This window comes from Conger conger, chromosome 12, assembly GCF_963514075.1.
Source record: "Conger conger chromosome 12, fConCon1.1, whole genome shotgun sequence".
NCBI lineage: Eukaryota > Metazoa > Chordata > Actinopteri > Anguilliformes > Congridae > Conger > Conger conger.
Genome location: NC_083771.1, coordinates 9,870,695 through 9,887,017, shown reverse-complemented (window position 1 = coordinate 9,887,017; position 16,323 = coordinate 9,870,695). Strand labels below are relative to the sequence as shown.

The 16,323-nt window shown below is 46.2% G+C and overlaps 1 protein-coding gene across 2 annotated transcripts in view; it reads right to left on the bottom strand.

Annotated features, from left to right (window-relative positions):
• Positions 1-15,420, bottom strand: part of LOC133141713 (regulator of G-protein signaling 3-like) — a 117,712-nt gene extending 102,292 nt beyond the window's left edge. Inside the window, exons 1-2 of one of the 2 annotated variants that reach the window (XM_061262366.1) lie at positions 15,396-15,420; positions 3,673-3,740 (exon numbers count right to left, since the gene is read on the bottom strand). In XM_061262366.1, coding sequence (XP_061118350.1) covers positions 3,673-3,687 — 15 coding nt within the window. In that variant the 5' untranslated portion in view covers positions 3,688-3,740; positions 15,396-15,420. Of the gene's footprint in view, positions 1-3,672; positions 3,867-15,395 lie in introns of those variants that run through there. The other variant, XM_061262365.1, reaches the window with a different exon arrangement.
• Between the last annotated feature and the right edge of the window lie 903 nt (positions 15,421-16,323).

Genomic DNA, 16,323 nt, shown 5'->3' with positions numbered 1-16,323 from the left:
GAACTCACGGCGTCAGAAGAATTACAGGAAGTGACCTCACCCCCACCCCCTCGCCCCCGACCTCCGCCCCCCAGAGCCCCCTGGCCTGGTGGCTTGCTCGGCCTGCTTCCTGACGTCCCAGGACCAAGAGCGGGACTGAAACTACTCCTACGCAAACTCCCACCTGCCCCCTGAACCCCTCCCACTCTCATCACACACACAGACACATACACACACAAGCTCACACATACACACACACAAACCTACACACAGATACACACATACAGACACATACAAACACATATACACACAAACATACACAGAAACACACACACATACAGTACATACACACACACAGTACACACACACACACCACAGTACATACACACACACACAGTACACACACACATAGAGTACACATACACACAGTACACACACACACCACAGTACACACACACACATACAATACACACACACACACACACACAGTACACACACACACATACAGTACACACACACACAGTACACACAGACACACACACACATAGAGTACACATACACACAGTACACACACACAGCACAGTATACACACACACGCATACAGTACACACACACACACACAGTACACACAGACACACACACATAGAGTACACACACACACACACACACAGTACACACAGACACACACACATAGAGTACACACACACACACGCACACACACACACAGTACACACAGACACACACACTCAAAAGGCCAGTGCTCTCAGTGCCCCTGCCACACTGTTCCTCTCTACACTGAGCGGACACAGTCCCTGACCGGACATCGTGTTTATTTTGTTTAATTCTTTCACACCTCCATCCCGCCCGCCCACATCCTACACCCCCAGCGGAAGGTCAGGTTTAGGAGTGAGTAGATTTCGTTATTGTTATCACAATTATTCTCTTGTGCCCCCCTCTGAGGTGAGAAATGAGGAAAGCTGATAAACAAAACCATACCAAGATGGAAAGAAAGGAGACAAACATAACAAGGAGGCGGAGCCAGAGAATGTGACCCCGCCGCCTCGTAATTGGTCGACAAAATGATGCATTTTTAGTTGGAAGCCATTACACGGAGAAACGTGGGAAGTTAGCACAGAAGGAGTTAGTGTCTGAAAGAGCGGCCTAAAGCTGACATAAAGGCGCCCGTCACAGTAACTGTTACTTAAAGATAGAAAAGACCATTCAGTCTTCTCCACAGTTCTGCTTGGGGTTTAAAAGGGGGCATTTTGCTTGTTTTCATTGAAGGGTGCCCATAATCTCTCACACGTACACGTACACACACACACACACTGGGACAGAGATGAAAGAGAACCTTCTAGCAGCTTTTCGGGGGAGTGAGTGAATCCATTTACGGCACAAAAACTCACGACGGAGATCGCTCCTCTCTCACACACACTTCCTTCGCCTTTTCTTTACTCTTTCTGTCAGTCACTCTATTCCTCTTTCTCTCTCCTTCTCATCCTTTCTTTATCACACCCACCCTCATTTCACCATCTCTCCCCACTCCCATGTTCTCCCTCTTCCATTCTCTTTTTGTGTCTCTCCATCCCTCTCTCCCTTTCTTTCAGGCTCTTTTCCCATCCTCTCTCTCTCTTCCCCGCCCATATTCCCTCGTTCCCTCCACCCTGCGCCTGACCGCTCCCTGCTGCCCCTTGTAGCACCAGTCCGGTGTGCTGTGTGTTCTTGACTTTGGTTGCAGGATGGATGACACCTGTGGGGAACCCTATATGAAGGAGGAACACGGGAGAACAGCTACCATCAGGGTTCCACGCCGCCCACATTGCTTGTTTTGACATTTTTGTTAATGAGGCGTGATCACGTGATCACAAGCTTCCTTTCTCCTGGGCAGTCCGTTCCCCAGGCACAGAGGGAGAGGACCCTTTCAGCAGAAAGACCAAAATAACAACCTGCAAGTGTTAACCCACAGCACCAACCCCATGACACAAACAGGACGAGATTTCAGTTTTCATGCATTCCTGTGCTGACAAGGAAAACCTAGCTGCCCAGTTCATATAAGTTACAGAGGAAATGTTTTCATTTGTTTGCTGAACTTCGGCCTGAGTAGTACAAGCGTCGTCACATGCCACTCCGTGTCGAGCTAAGGGCACACACAAAATGGACACACAAAATGGACTCCACTCTAGAAGCTGGCCCTCAGACATGCTGGGTGGCTCACTGTCATGCGTGGGTGAGCCTGGCGGTCTCGGATCGACCACAGCTGCAGCGACTGTGGCCAGTACGGGCACACACATAGGTCGATGCGCGATTGCCGACTGCGTCTCCCAAGGTACTGAATGGTCTGTTCGTTTAGGGATCTGTGTTTATCGCCGTTTATCGCTGTTTATCACCCCGCAGGGCGCCTGGGGACCGCACAGTTCTCCTGACTCCTCTCTGTACGAGCTCAGCTGTCGTGTGAGAAGTTTCTGTGGTGTGAGAAGAGGCAGTTGGCAGTACCGCATGTTTCAGAGGAAAACCGTGAATGTGTACACTCACCGCCACTGGAGGAGAACCCTGAATGTGTACTCTCACCCCCACTGGAGGAGAACCCTGAATGTGTACACTCACCCCCACTGGAGGAGAACCCTGAATGTGTACACTCACCCCCACTGGAGGAGAACCCTGAATGTGTACACTCACCCCCACTGGAGGAGAACCCTGAATGTGTACACTCACCCCCACTGGCAGTGGGGTTTGCCGGATGGACGCGGCTGTGGTTGCAGATGATCGGCCATTCAGGCTCAACACAGTCCAAAACACAGCACATTATACTGAACACTGCCCCAAACACAGCACCCAATACTCAACACTGTCCCAAACACAGCACATTATACCCAACACTGCCCCACCACACTTATCCACTTATCCAAGACAGCACAAGATATTAAATACTGCTCGATACACAATGCAAGGCACTTAGAACTACCCAAAATGCAACAGGAGCACTCAACGCTGCCCCAAACACAGGGCAGGTCACAGGGCTGCTCTGGGCTCAGCAGTGTCCACAGTGGCACACTCAGTCCATTACTCTACAGCCTGTCATCAGCCCTGATCCATCAGAGAGAGGTTCAGTCAGCCAGGATTCAGATCAGAACCCACACAGCTTCACCTCCGCACATGCACTTCTCCACAGGGAGAGCTCCCTCACTGTACAGTGGGAGAACACACACACACACTCACACACACTCACACACACACTCACTCACACACACACACACACACACACACACTCACACTCACATTCACACACACACACCCACTCACACACACTCACACATACTCACACACACTCACTCACACTCACACTCACACTCACACTCACGCTCACACACACACACACACACACACACACACTCACTCACACTTACTCACACTCACATACATTCACATACACAGACACACACTCACATCCACCCACTCACACTCACTCACACACACTCACTGTTTTCCACAGGGAGAGCTTCAGTTTCCAAACTCCACTCAAGAGTGGGGGAATTTAACATCAGGCATTCACGTTTACACATGAATGCACACACACAAACACACGTTAACACAAACACATATGCACATACATGCACACAGACATATGGACAAACTCGTAGAGACACGCAGAAACACCTTCTCTCTCACACACAGCAGAGAAGCAGAGGCACTCACCGTTAAGCATTGCATATTCTCGGCGCTTGTGGTCTCAGGAGTGGCACCATGGCTTGACAGCACTTCCTCTGTAAGAAAGACGAAGGAGTCACGGGCCGAAACACTGCCCTTCCAAAACATCTCTGCGCGGAAGGTCCGGACCCCTCCCTCGCACCCGCGCTCGGTCCCGACGGGGGACGGGAAGTGAGCGCGTTTTCAGAGCGCTCCTCGGTGTCTCGGGACGGTCAGGCAGCAGAGAGGTGTCCTCCCTGTGGGTTTGGGAGCAGAGCCTTCGAGCGTGTGCCCCAGGCAGAAAGTTCCGGACACACTGCCACCAGGAAGCAGCTCTGAGCATCTGAGTGTGGTGGGCAAGAGACACTGCGAGAGAGAGAGGGGTGGGGGGGGGGCAAAAGAGAACTCCTCTCACTCCATTATCCCCCCGACCCCCCCTGCGAGGTTACCACGGAGACCGAGCCTCACCCAGGCTGCAATGTCTTTTTTAGACGTCCCGCTTATAAAGGAGCCATTCAACCGGGACACAATACCGCTCCTCCTCCCTCTCCCCTCAGCGAGGAGCATCAGGTCCCGAACTGCCTACCCCCCGCCCCCCCCCGTCCCCGTTCCCCGTGCCCCCCAGTAAAACTCAATTTCCACTCAAGAGATGTCCCCAACCCCCCCCTCAGTCCCGCCCACTGGCGGAACCCTGTCCTCATAGGTGGGTGAGAGCGAGAGAGGGAGGGCCTTGCATTACCTCAAAAATAATATGTCCACCTCGTGAGGCGTTCTTAATCACGTTAGCTTTTACACACAGGGAAGACTGTACCAACTCCCCCCAAACCCTCACACCCCCCGGTTACTCCCTCCTCCCCTCCCCCCCTCCAGGATTCCCACAGGAGGAAGAAGACGTTTCCGGGGCGACGGCGTGACCTCAGAAGATTTATACTTTAATTAAACATCTCGATGTTTAAAAGGCCCCCGCACCGCCCCGGACAGCAACCTGCATGGACCCCGGGCCCCGCCGCTTTGTCCCCTGAAGCCATAAATCACCGCCGTTTGGAGAAAGACACAGAGCTCCTGGCAAAAAGCGAGCCGAACCGGACAACAGCCGAGCGTGGAATGAAAGGGAGATGGGCGAAGGGTCCCGGGCAACTGGTCACCCATCACTAAGCCCTGCAGCCATCGGGCAGTAAATAAAAAAAGCAAAAAGGACACAAACGTGCACACGTCTGAATGCGCACTGACTGCAGTGGCCACGGAGCGAGTAAATAAACGCATAAACGCAGGTTTAATGAACAGCACGGAGGGCAGTCTGTACCCCTGGAGAAAGAGCACAAAAGTGAGCGTCTTTGTTCAACTGGTGGCCATAAAAACGTTACGCCTTTCCACTCACATCAGAGAAACGACGCGCCACTGGATGTGGAGAGGCACCTGTCACGAAATGATAAGGAATTGAAAAAATATATACATTGACAGGGTTCCCAAACTTTTGCACGGGGCCTTTTCCTTTTTTTATTGTTTCGAAATTGTAAAAAAATTAAATTAAAAGTTATCTTGCTTTAAAATTTGATGAAAATGTGTAATGTTTAACTTTGTACCATTTACAGGTCAGGTTCGCTTCTGTTCACTTATATATTAATTGCAAAAGGCTTTTTCACCAGGGGTGCCCACGTTTTTGCACAATACTGTACATGAAATAACCTGTGAGTGATTTGGTACAAGTGACACAGGCATACATATATTTTGGTATTTACTAAATACATTTTTAATATAAAGTGCAGTCTGAGTATTTGGACCGTGACACAATTTCTGTTGTTTTGGCTCAGTACTCCAAGTACATTGGATTTGAAATGAAACAATGAATATGAGTTTAAAGTGTGGACGGTCACCTTTAATTTCAGGGTTTACATAGTCCCTCCATTACACGTGCCATAACATTTGGGACAAATGGCTTCGCGGGTGTTTCTGATTAGTCAGTGTGTTCAGTCTCTTCTTTACTGAACTGGTACAAGAGAGCTTTCAGAATCTAGTCTTGATTCGAGGCTTTTAACTGCATTTGGAGTCTGTTATTGGGGTTTGAGGACCAGAATTGTGCCAATGACAGCCATTATAGGCGGAGAAATAACACAGAATGCAGGGAGAGACATAGGCCAAACAATGGGTTTACCAAAACATCACTGGAACGTCATTAAGAAGAGTGCACTGATGCATGATGGGGTGGAAGTATGATTCAAATCCAATGTGCAATGTACACAGCCAGAACAACAGCCATTGTGTCCGTTGTGTCACGCTCCACATACGTACAGAATGCATGTTAATAATACGTTTTATACATTTCTACATTTTATACTGTGGATAGACCAATTAAATATGATTTAAGCATGTGGTTAAGTAAACCCCAGAGTCCTTGCAAAACTGGAACATGGACTGATGTAAAAACAGCTGTGCTGGGTTTTACTCCGTGAGCCTATCCACCTAACTCAGTAACCCTGCATCGTGCACTTATCTGGCTAACTCAGTAACCCTGCGTCGTGCACTTATCTGGCTAACTCAGTAACCCTGCTTCCTGATACACAGCTAACTCAGTAACCCTGCATCGTGCAGTTATCTGGCTAACTCAGTAACCCTGCTTCCTGATACACAGCTAACTCAGTAACCCTGCATTGTGCACTTATCTGGCTAACTCAGTAACCCTGCTTTGTGCAGTTATCTGGCTAACTCAGTAACCCTGCTTCCTGATACACAGCTAACTCTGTAACCTTGCTTCCTGATACACAGCTAACTCAGTAACCCTGCTTCGTGCAGTTATCTGGCTAACTCAGTAGCCCTGCTTCATGATACACTCCCTCTTTGGAGAAGCACACTTCAGGCTGTACAGGTAACGGAACAGAGAACAAAATACAGTAACCCCACACTCACAGACTGATTCACCTCTAACTGAATGCACTTTAAATACAGTAATCCCTCACTCACAGACCAACTCACCTCTCACTGAATGCACTTTAAATACAGTAACCCCACACTCACAGACTGATTTACCTCTAACTGAATGTACTTTAAATACAGTAACCCCACACTCACAGACTGATTCACCTCTAACTGAATGCACTTTAAATACAGTAACCCCACACTCAGACTGATTTACCTCTAACTGAATGCACTTTAAATACAGTGACCCCACACTCACAGACTGATTCACCTCTAACTGAATGCACTTTAAATACAGTAACCCCACACTCACAGACTGATTCACCTCTAACTGAATGCACTTTAAATACAGTAACCCCACACTCACAGACTGATTCACCTCTAACTGAATGCACTTTAAATACAGTAATCCCACACTCACAGACCAACTCACCTCTCACTGAATGCACTTTAAATACAGTAGCCCCACACTCAGACTGATTTACCTCTAACTGAATGCACTTTAAATACAGTAGCCCCACACTCACAGACTGATTTACCTGTAACTGAATGCACTTTAAATGCAGTAATCCCACACTCACAGACTGATTCACCTCTAACTGAATGCACTTTAAATACAGTAACCCCACACTCACAGACTGATTTACCTGTAACTGAATGCACTTTAAATACAGTAACCCCACACTCACAGACTGATTTATCTCTAACTGAATGCACTTTAAATACAGTAATCCCACACTCACAGACTGACTCACCTCTAACTGAATGCACTTTAAATACAGTAACCCCACACTCACAGACTGATTTACCTCTCACTGAATGCACTTTAAATACAGTAACCCCTCACTCACAGACTGATTCACCTCTAACTGAATGCACTTTAAATACAGTAACCCCACACTCACAGACTGACTCACCTCTAACTGAATGCACTTTAAATACAGTAACCCCACACTCACAGACTGATTCACCTCTAACTGAATGTACTTTAAATACAGTAACCCCTCACTCACAGACTGACTCACCTCTAACTGAATGCACTTAATGAAAGGACTCTCTGATAACCAAGACTTGCTGCAGGGAGACCGTACATGCTCCACAGACAGAAAACACACCCAATTAAACGGCATTGTGGCTCACCAAATTCTTTTCCCTGGTGTAAAACTCCAGCTATGACCAACTTGAAATTACCAGCTACCGGCCGTTTCAAAACATAGCTTGACGCTCAGCTGATGTGTGGTGAGCATTCTGGCACAAAATGGCTGCCATGGTGGTGGTTGAGGCAAGTTTTCCCCTCTTCACTGTAAAGTCCTTTGAGTGTGAGAAAAGCACTATATAAATGCAACTCTCCATCTACAGTGTATCTATGTGATGCACAATGTAATCAGTGTCACTCTTCCAGCTACCAGGGCACTTAGCTTCATATTGTAGCTTTGCATATTTACTTCTTCTGAGGTATGTATTAAGGGCTCATAAGGGTTGCGAGCTGATGGCTTAGCACCAGCTCTTTGTTGGCTAAAGCTTTTCCTAATGCACTTACATAAGTTGCAGTGGATAAGAACGTAAAGAAAGAAAGGCCGTATTGAGAGGTGGAACAGTAGACTGACGGGATAAGAGGGTCTCTTCTCAGATCCGGGTGCATGCAGACCAGGATTCAGTGAAAGGGACAGAGGTCGCTCCATTTCTGCCCATTACCCTCTTGTGCGCACAAACTGCCCCAGCAACACTGCCCCTAATTCCCAACATCCGAGCATGAAAAAAAGATGATTACGCGCAGGAAACCACACATTAAATATTTACTCATGCATCTGAGAGAAAGCAGAGTAATTACTGTTCTGTGGTACGAGGGGAAAATGAGAGAGAGAGACAGAGAGGGGGAGGGTGAGAGAGAGAGATTCTGACCAAGCACAGTCTCAGTGACCACACTTCCCACTGAAAAAGGCAGACATGGGAATGTGTAGTCACCAAAAGAAGAATGTATGTGGTCACTGTAAGACAGGAGAAGCAGAAACAGAGATTTACTTTTTCCTACGTTGTGGAAAATATTCGGAAATTAGGACATATTGCTTCAACAAATTATCTGTCATTATAAAATACTTATATTTCCTAACCAACAAGAAGAAACTACAAATCATGTTATGAGAAGGGCCAATAGCTCCAATAGCAACCATATTTTTATTTTGGTGCTCAACCAACAGATGCTGGTTGAGCACCAAAAAATTATTATTATTATTATTATTCTGTATAATTATCATGGTCATTGTTGTTGTTACCACATTAAAGGTAAAGCAATTATTGTGATAGAATAATTGCTCAAGTGCAAATGTACTTATTTGAATGTACACCATGGCAATATTTGAAAGTACATTTTTCAAGCCAATGAATAATTCTTAATTGAAATGAGAGAAAGATAAAAGGGTAACAGAGAGAAAGAAGAAAGAAAGACAGAAAGAGAGAGAGAAAGAGAGAAAACCATCGACTGGGTGAGGGACACATAACCCCCTCTAGCTGCTTTGTATGTGCAAACCCGTTGTGACAACAGCAGCTCAATAACTGTCAACATGTACAGTTAATCATTTTCTACACACTACATATGTTGTTTATCACATGGCATATGTTTGACAGTATGTTTGATGTTGTTCTTGTTTATGTTATATGCATGTATAACGTGGCATACATAGGAAACTGCATTTACGTTAGTGAATAGGTTGTAGAGTTAATCTTTTTCTTAAGAATTATATTATAAAAGCATGTATGTGTGTGTGTGTGTGTGTGTGTGTGTGTGTGTGTGTGTGTGTGTGTGTGTGTGTGTGCGCTTGCATGTTTGTGTGCATGCATGTGTGGGTGTGGAATGGAATGAAATAATGATAATGATATAATGATATATAATGGTATAATCACATTTTTCCCTGAAGCTGAAAGTCAGTTATGCCAGAATTGAGAAAAAGAAAATAGATGGAGGTGGAGAGAAAAAAACATAAAGCACAAAGTGGCCTCGTCGAAATCTGATTTCGCTACGGTCGGATTGGCAGCTGAAAAACAAGCCACTCGCACAGCCAAAAGTCTCAAACACAGTGGCTAATAATATCACCTATACCCAAACCCATACCACCTCAATCCACTGGCTAACTCAGTAACCCTGCTTCCTGATACACAGCTAACTCTGTAACCTTGCTTCCTGATACACAGCTAACTCAGTAACCTTGCTTCATGCAGTTATCCAGCTAACTCAGTAACCCTGCTTCGTGCAGTTATCTGGCTAACTCAGTAGCCCTGCTTCATGATACACTCCCTCTTTGGAGAAGCACACTTCAGGCTGTACAGGTAACGGAACAGAGAACTAAATACAGTAACCCCACACTCACAGACTCAAACCACTACCCAAACCCATACCACCTCAAACCACTACCCAAACCCATACCACCTCAATCCACCACCCAAACCCATACCACCTCAAACCACCACCCAACCCCATACCACCTCAAACCACTACCCATACCCATACCACCTCAATCCACTACCCAAACCCATACCATCTCAAACCACTATCGCTACCACGCGCCAGGCAGAACAGCACCAGAACTTGTTGCCATGGAGGGCCATGTGTATGCACATTTTAATTCCAACCAATTAATGCTGCCTTAATTAATTCCAATTACTCATTGGAGCCATATGCATTGCATATGCATTGAACTGCATTAAAGCACATCATATGAGCAACAGTTGTTACTTAAAGGTATAATAGGTAAGAATTTTGTGTTAAAACATTGTTACAAGACCATTGTAAATCCCTTCCTATCATTGAAAAAGACTCACTGACCTATTGACTCAACCTCTGCCTCTGTTCATAGTCCTTAAATTTGGGTTTCAAAATATGCAGTTGATGGGCTGACAACATTGCACAGCTGTACAATAATTCAAGCTCATTGGTTGAAAATTGGTTCTAATTGCCACAGCCAATGGCGTACAATGCGTACGCAGATAAAGGATGGGATAAACAGTGTTGTGGTTTGAGCGTGTTTGCTGCTGCAATTCCTCTCTTGACCGTTACAAGCCCAAAATTACCTATTGTACTTTTAAACAAAACAAACACATTCCACTTTGTATACATTCTGTGGAACAGCACGCACATGGCTCTCTATGGCGCTGAGTTTGACACCACTGCCCTAGTGTGCCTTCCGTCTGCAACAAAACAGCTAAATCTGAATTATGATTTGGCTTTTTGAGGAAAAACTCAAAATCTGCGTGAGCCTTCTGCTTCAGATCTGTAGGGAGCCCTGCAGGGACCGTATGTAAATGTGTGTTTCAGTGACACAGAACAGCATAACTGCATGAGCGCACATCCACAAATACCAAACGCTCCCCAAGAGGGCAAAGGTAGAATCAGACACAATGAACCGAGCGCTCCGCACACATTCAAGCTCACAGAGTGCAGCCAGCCATGAGCTTAAAATGACTGCTCCAACACAGGTCGCCAGTTCTGTTAGTAAAAACGTTTTCAGTTAAGGAGTTTTGCCAGTTTTTCTCCTGTTGTGTTAGGTTGCAGTTTTCATGCAGATTAAAAAATGCAAGTGCAGACCAATTTACCTGGACCTACTGCATTTACAACGTTAGCTAGAAAGAAGAGGCCAGGGTGTGGTTAAAAGAGAAGATGTTGCTACGATGTTGTCATACCATATCTCTTTATCTTTTTACATCATCGTAAAACAATAATGTTTTCTGGTAGTTGGGAATCTTCCAGATTTGTCTTCCCATATCATTCCAACCACAGCAGACAGGGTCTGTGGTGGTGTGTACTGGAAACCCCGGCTCAGAAATAAGGCCGGTCAGACCACACCCGTCAATCACATCTCCCTGCCGGGCCTTGCACTTCCTGCAGACTGCAGCGCGGTGCACGTGCTGCCCCCCTGCTGAGCTGTGCAGATGAATATAAATGTTTCAGGAGGTCAGTGGAGTTGGTATTTAAAGGTCTCTCAGAGAATCAGCTCTGCGCACATATTTTAAAAGAGACAACTTTCAGCAGCGCTATTTCTTTTATTCCGTATTTTGGTCTGACCCATAGAGTATGGCACACACACACACACACCATAGTTTTATAATTCTTGGAACACACTTATCTATGAAATCAGGCAGAGAATGTTTTCAGTAATGAGTCAGTGTGTGTGTGTGGTTGTGCACGTATCGCCCACATTGCCACTGCAGGCCATTAGGTATTAACTCTCAGTGTGTGTTAACTCTTCCTGCTCTGTCATTCTGTGTCGTGTGTGTGTGTGTGTGTAGTGTAGGGCTGAGAGTAGAGCTAGTGTCCCTCAACCTGCCACCTAATCATATCCGGATTTAATTGCCGAAATAATAGTTCTCTCCCTCTCCACCTCAGATTATGTGTGGTGAGTATTCTGGTGCAAGATGGCAGCTGTTGCATCATCCAGGTGGGTGTTACATATTGTTGGTGGTTGAGATGAGTTACCCCCTCATCACTGTAAAGCGCTTTGAGTATGAGAAAAGTGCTATACGTATAAATGCAAGGTATTATTATTATTTTCAATAGCACCCCTGGATTTTGAGAATTGTGAACCAGACAGATGCCTCTTGAGCCATATACACGGGGAGTTTTCTAAACAAACAACCAATATAAATGCCATTAATAATACTTATGTCTGTGTCTGTATCTCTTTCTCTCCATCCCTTTCTCTCTCTCTTTCTCTCTGTTTAACTGCTGTGTATTTAATTTGCCATGTGTTGTTAATCAGCCTGCATTTTGTGTGGATTAATATATCTTTTTATATCACAATAATAGCTTGGCAACCTAAAACTGTGTGCCATATGATACAATGGGTACGTCCCAATATTTGAAAAATCCCCCACCTGTCTCCTCCCGCTATACTACAGGATAGGAGACACGGTGGTAATGGAGGAAAGGAGGGTATATTTTTTGAGTATTGGGACCACAGACTGTGGAATATGGACCAAGTGCCTGTTACATCACCCACTGACTATCCATGGGATTGTGAAAAGCGGTTTTAAGCCTGGGAAGTCAAGTTTACTGGTGCTGCCATATTGTATAGTTTGGAGCCAGAGACTGTGCTGCAGGGAAGCCGATGTGGCTCCTCCACTAAGCATGTGTCCACTATTCTGTATTGTCCTAGAAACACAATAACCTAAAGAAAATCTGCATATGGGGAGGCGCTAGATGAAGAAGAAAAAAAAACTCAGATTGTGACTAAATATTCTTGTGAGAAACAATTATTGACTTTGTATTTTCACTGCAATTGTACCATTGACTTTACATTGAAAACAGGAGCTATACTGGAGCTAACCGCAGTGGCACTAGTGAGCACCTCAGCATGACCAGGAAATGAGCTTCAAAAATTTGGGCCACTTGATTGGGATGCACCCAACGCTACTGTGATGCATGAGTAATTAGCGCACTGCCCCCTGCCTGTGGGGATGAATCAGCACGGTATACTGCTCTGCACCAGTAGAATGGAGAAGAGCAAATATCTATTCTACTGAACTCTTCACCATTCTAATATATCCTACATTATTCTATACAATTATCTGTGGTGCACACTGACCACAGTGCTACTTTAACTGTAGTGGCATTGGCTTTCCATGTGAAATATACTTTTCAAAAATTTTGGCTAAATGGTTAAATTGTAAACTGATCATTTATATATATATATATATATATATATAAATACATCACAGAGAAAGCTCCCTCAGAGAAAAGAGCTGTTTTCTACTTTGGGCAGAGCCCACCATTAATCTGTTTATCAGGCTACTCATCTCATTTTAATTCCTTCATATTTTATATTCGATGCGATGAATTGCCGGTCAGGCTCTGTTCAAATTTTTGGTATGAAACTTAAACCTGTACCTGTACTCGTACAAAACGCCTTTTTGCAAAAAGAACAATATAATTTATTTTTTTATTAGGAACAATGCTGTGATAAACATACTGTGGTCAACAACCTTATTTGTAGCAGTATTTTGCAGTATTTGTACATTAATATTCAGCCCAAAAACACTGGAGGAGAGGACTAGTTTCAGGGCTCTGCCTATATAAATGTGAATTATGTCACAGGAGTTAGAGGAGTTACAGCAGATGTGAATGTAAAGGCAGATTCCGAGGTCGCAGTAATCGGTGAAAGAAATCCACATTCTAAACGCGGCGGATCTTTCAGCCCAGCGAGCGTGTGTCCGGAGCGCGGAGCCTGTCCTATTTTTATCGGAGAGAGGAGAACGCGATTGAAGCAAGCCGCGCTCCCGTTTTAAAGTGTTGCGTAGATTCATCGATCCGCGTTTTTTCCGGACCGTGCATCGGGCCACGAAGCGGAAAAACCCGACGGGTAAACGCATGGGGGCGGGGGCGCACGCACAAACACGCCAAGCGCCAAAACGCATCCTGGATGGTCCATCCCCTTTGCAGCTTGCACATTTCAGCAAAATCTCTCTCTCTCTCTCTCTCTCTCTCTCTCTCTCTCTGCCTGTCTGTCTCTCTCAGTCAATTCAATTCAATAATGTTTGACTGTATGTATGCAAACAATATTTCCAAAGCATTTAACAATAAATCAATTAACAAGGACATAGGACTAATAAACTGGAATAAAATGTATATAAAAATAAATAATAAACAACCAAATCTATAGACAATCTACATGAATTTCTAAATGACACTAATCAGGACAGTAACAATAACAACAGCCACTAACAGTACAGCTAACAGAGATGGTGTCTCACTGGTTGTCCCTCAGCTTGTGACAGGAGGCTACAGAAGTTACAGTGAATGTCACACATTCTATATTCTCCCCTAGTATGTAGGGGAGCCTTTTAATATTACTGAAAGTTGGGAATCTGGGTAAAATTGTTGACGTTTTTGAAAAGAAAATGTGTTCTAATGTCCTGGTATTATGTGCATTCCGTTGCGGCTCTGACTCAGTCTCTCTCTCTCTCTCTCTCTCCCTCTCTCTCTCACTCACCAACTGTCACTCTCTCACTCTCTCCCTTTCCCTCTCTCTCTCACTCTCTCTCTCACTCTCTCCCTCTCTCTCTCACTGTGTCTCACTCTACCTTTCCTCCTCGCCCACTGACTCTTTCCCTCTCTCTCTCACTTTCCCCCCCCTCTCTCTCTCTCTCTCAATGCGGATGTCATTACAGGCTTAATATTAATTTCAGCAGATCAGGCGTTTGGCTCTCTGAACTCTCTCCTGCGGTCTCAGGGCAAAAGCACTCCGGGGTGCATGAGAAGAGGGTCATAAGTCTGGAGGTACATTTGGATCTGGAACCCCCCCCCCCCCCGCTTCCTTCCACAGACTAATCCCCAGGGAAGACCGTTTCACTGTAAGAGCCCCCACGTCCACCCTGTGGGGGCAGCCCGCATTTTAAAACGATGATCGCAGTTCAGCCAAAATTCACCGTTTGTGTTGCGAACTCCTAACTCCTTCCAAACTCATCTCCATCCCCCCAAAGTCATAAAACATCAAAAACAGATCGCTCCGATTCGATATGGATCTAACACATCCCGGCGCCGTTATTAAAATGTCGCTGAGGTCATGATTACAGTTATCGCACTCCAGTTCCCACATTCAAACTCACCAACAGTGAAGTACTTAATAAATCAGACCAGCCCGTTAAAAGGACCGGGGGGAAAAAAAAATCTCACAAGGCATTTAAAAGAAAGTGATTTAACACCAATATAATGAACTCCACCAGTCTAATCCCTCAGCGAGAGCCCGTTCTATTTGTGCGGTGAACAAACGGCAGTCGGTTTCACTTAAAAGGTTTCGGACACTTAATTGCATGAAAGGCTGCTCACTCACCTAGTAGCTGGCAGTCTGGGGGCTGTCACAAAAGAGCGTTTATTCCCCTGCCCTCCCCTCCCTGCTCCCATGGAAGCGCGGTTCGGACGGACCAGCGGGAGGCGAAGAACTGAAGTGTGAGAGAGGACGCTTTAAACCCCGGGAAGACGAATCGGAGCGAGAAAAAAAAAAAGGGATTTCAGAATCTGGTAGCGGAGCTCAGTCAAACAGTGGTCTCTCCGGCTCGCAAGCTGATGCCTACGAGTTTGCCCAACCCCCCTCCCCTCTGTCGCCCCCCCCCCCCCCCCTCCCCGCTGCCCACCCCCCAGCACCCTTAATCCCTCCCCCACGCCCTCGCCCACCCCCCACCACACAAGGCCTCTAAGCCTCAGGATACCTGACTCACAACCCCCCGCACACTCTGTCCCACACGACGCGGAGGTCTGCCGCACGCGGTGTGAGGGAACGTTCAGGGCCGTGAACTCCCCCAGGACTGAGTACAGAAGGCAGTACCAACCCCACCGCGGACACGCAGTACCAACCCTACTGCGGACACGCAGTACCAACCCAACCACGGACACACAGTACAAACCCAACCACGGACACACAGTACAAACCCAACCACGGACACGCAGTACCAACCCCACCGCGGACACGCAGTACAAACCCAACCACGGACACACAGTACAAACCCAACCACGGACACACAGTACAAACCCAACCACGGACACGCAGTACCAACCCAACCACGGACACGCAGTACAAACCCTACTGCGGACACGCAGTACAAACCCAACCACGGACAAACAGTACAAACCCAACCACGGACACACAGTACAAACCCAACCACGGACACGCAGTACCAACCCAACCACGGACACACAGTACAAACCCAACCACGGACACACAGTACAAACCCAACCACGGACACACAGTACAAACCCAACCA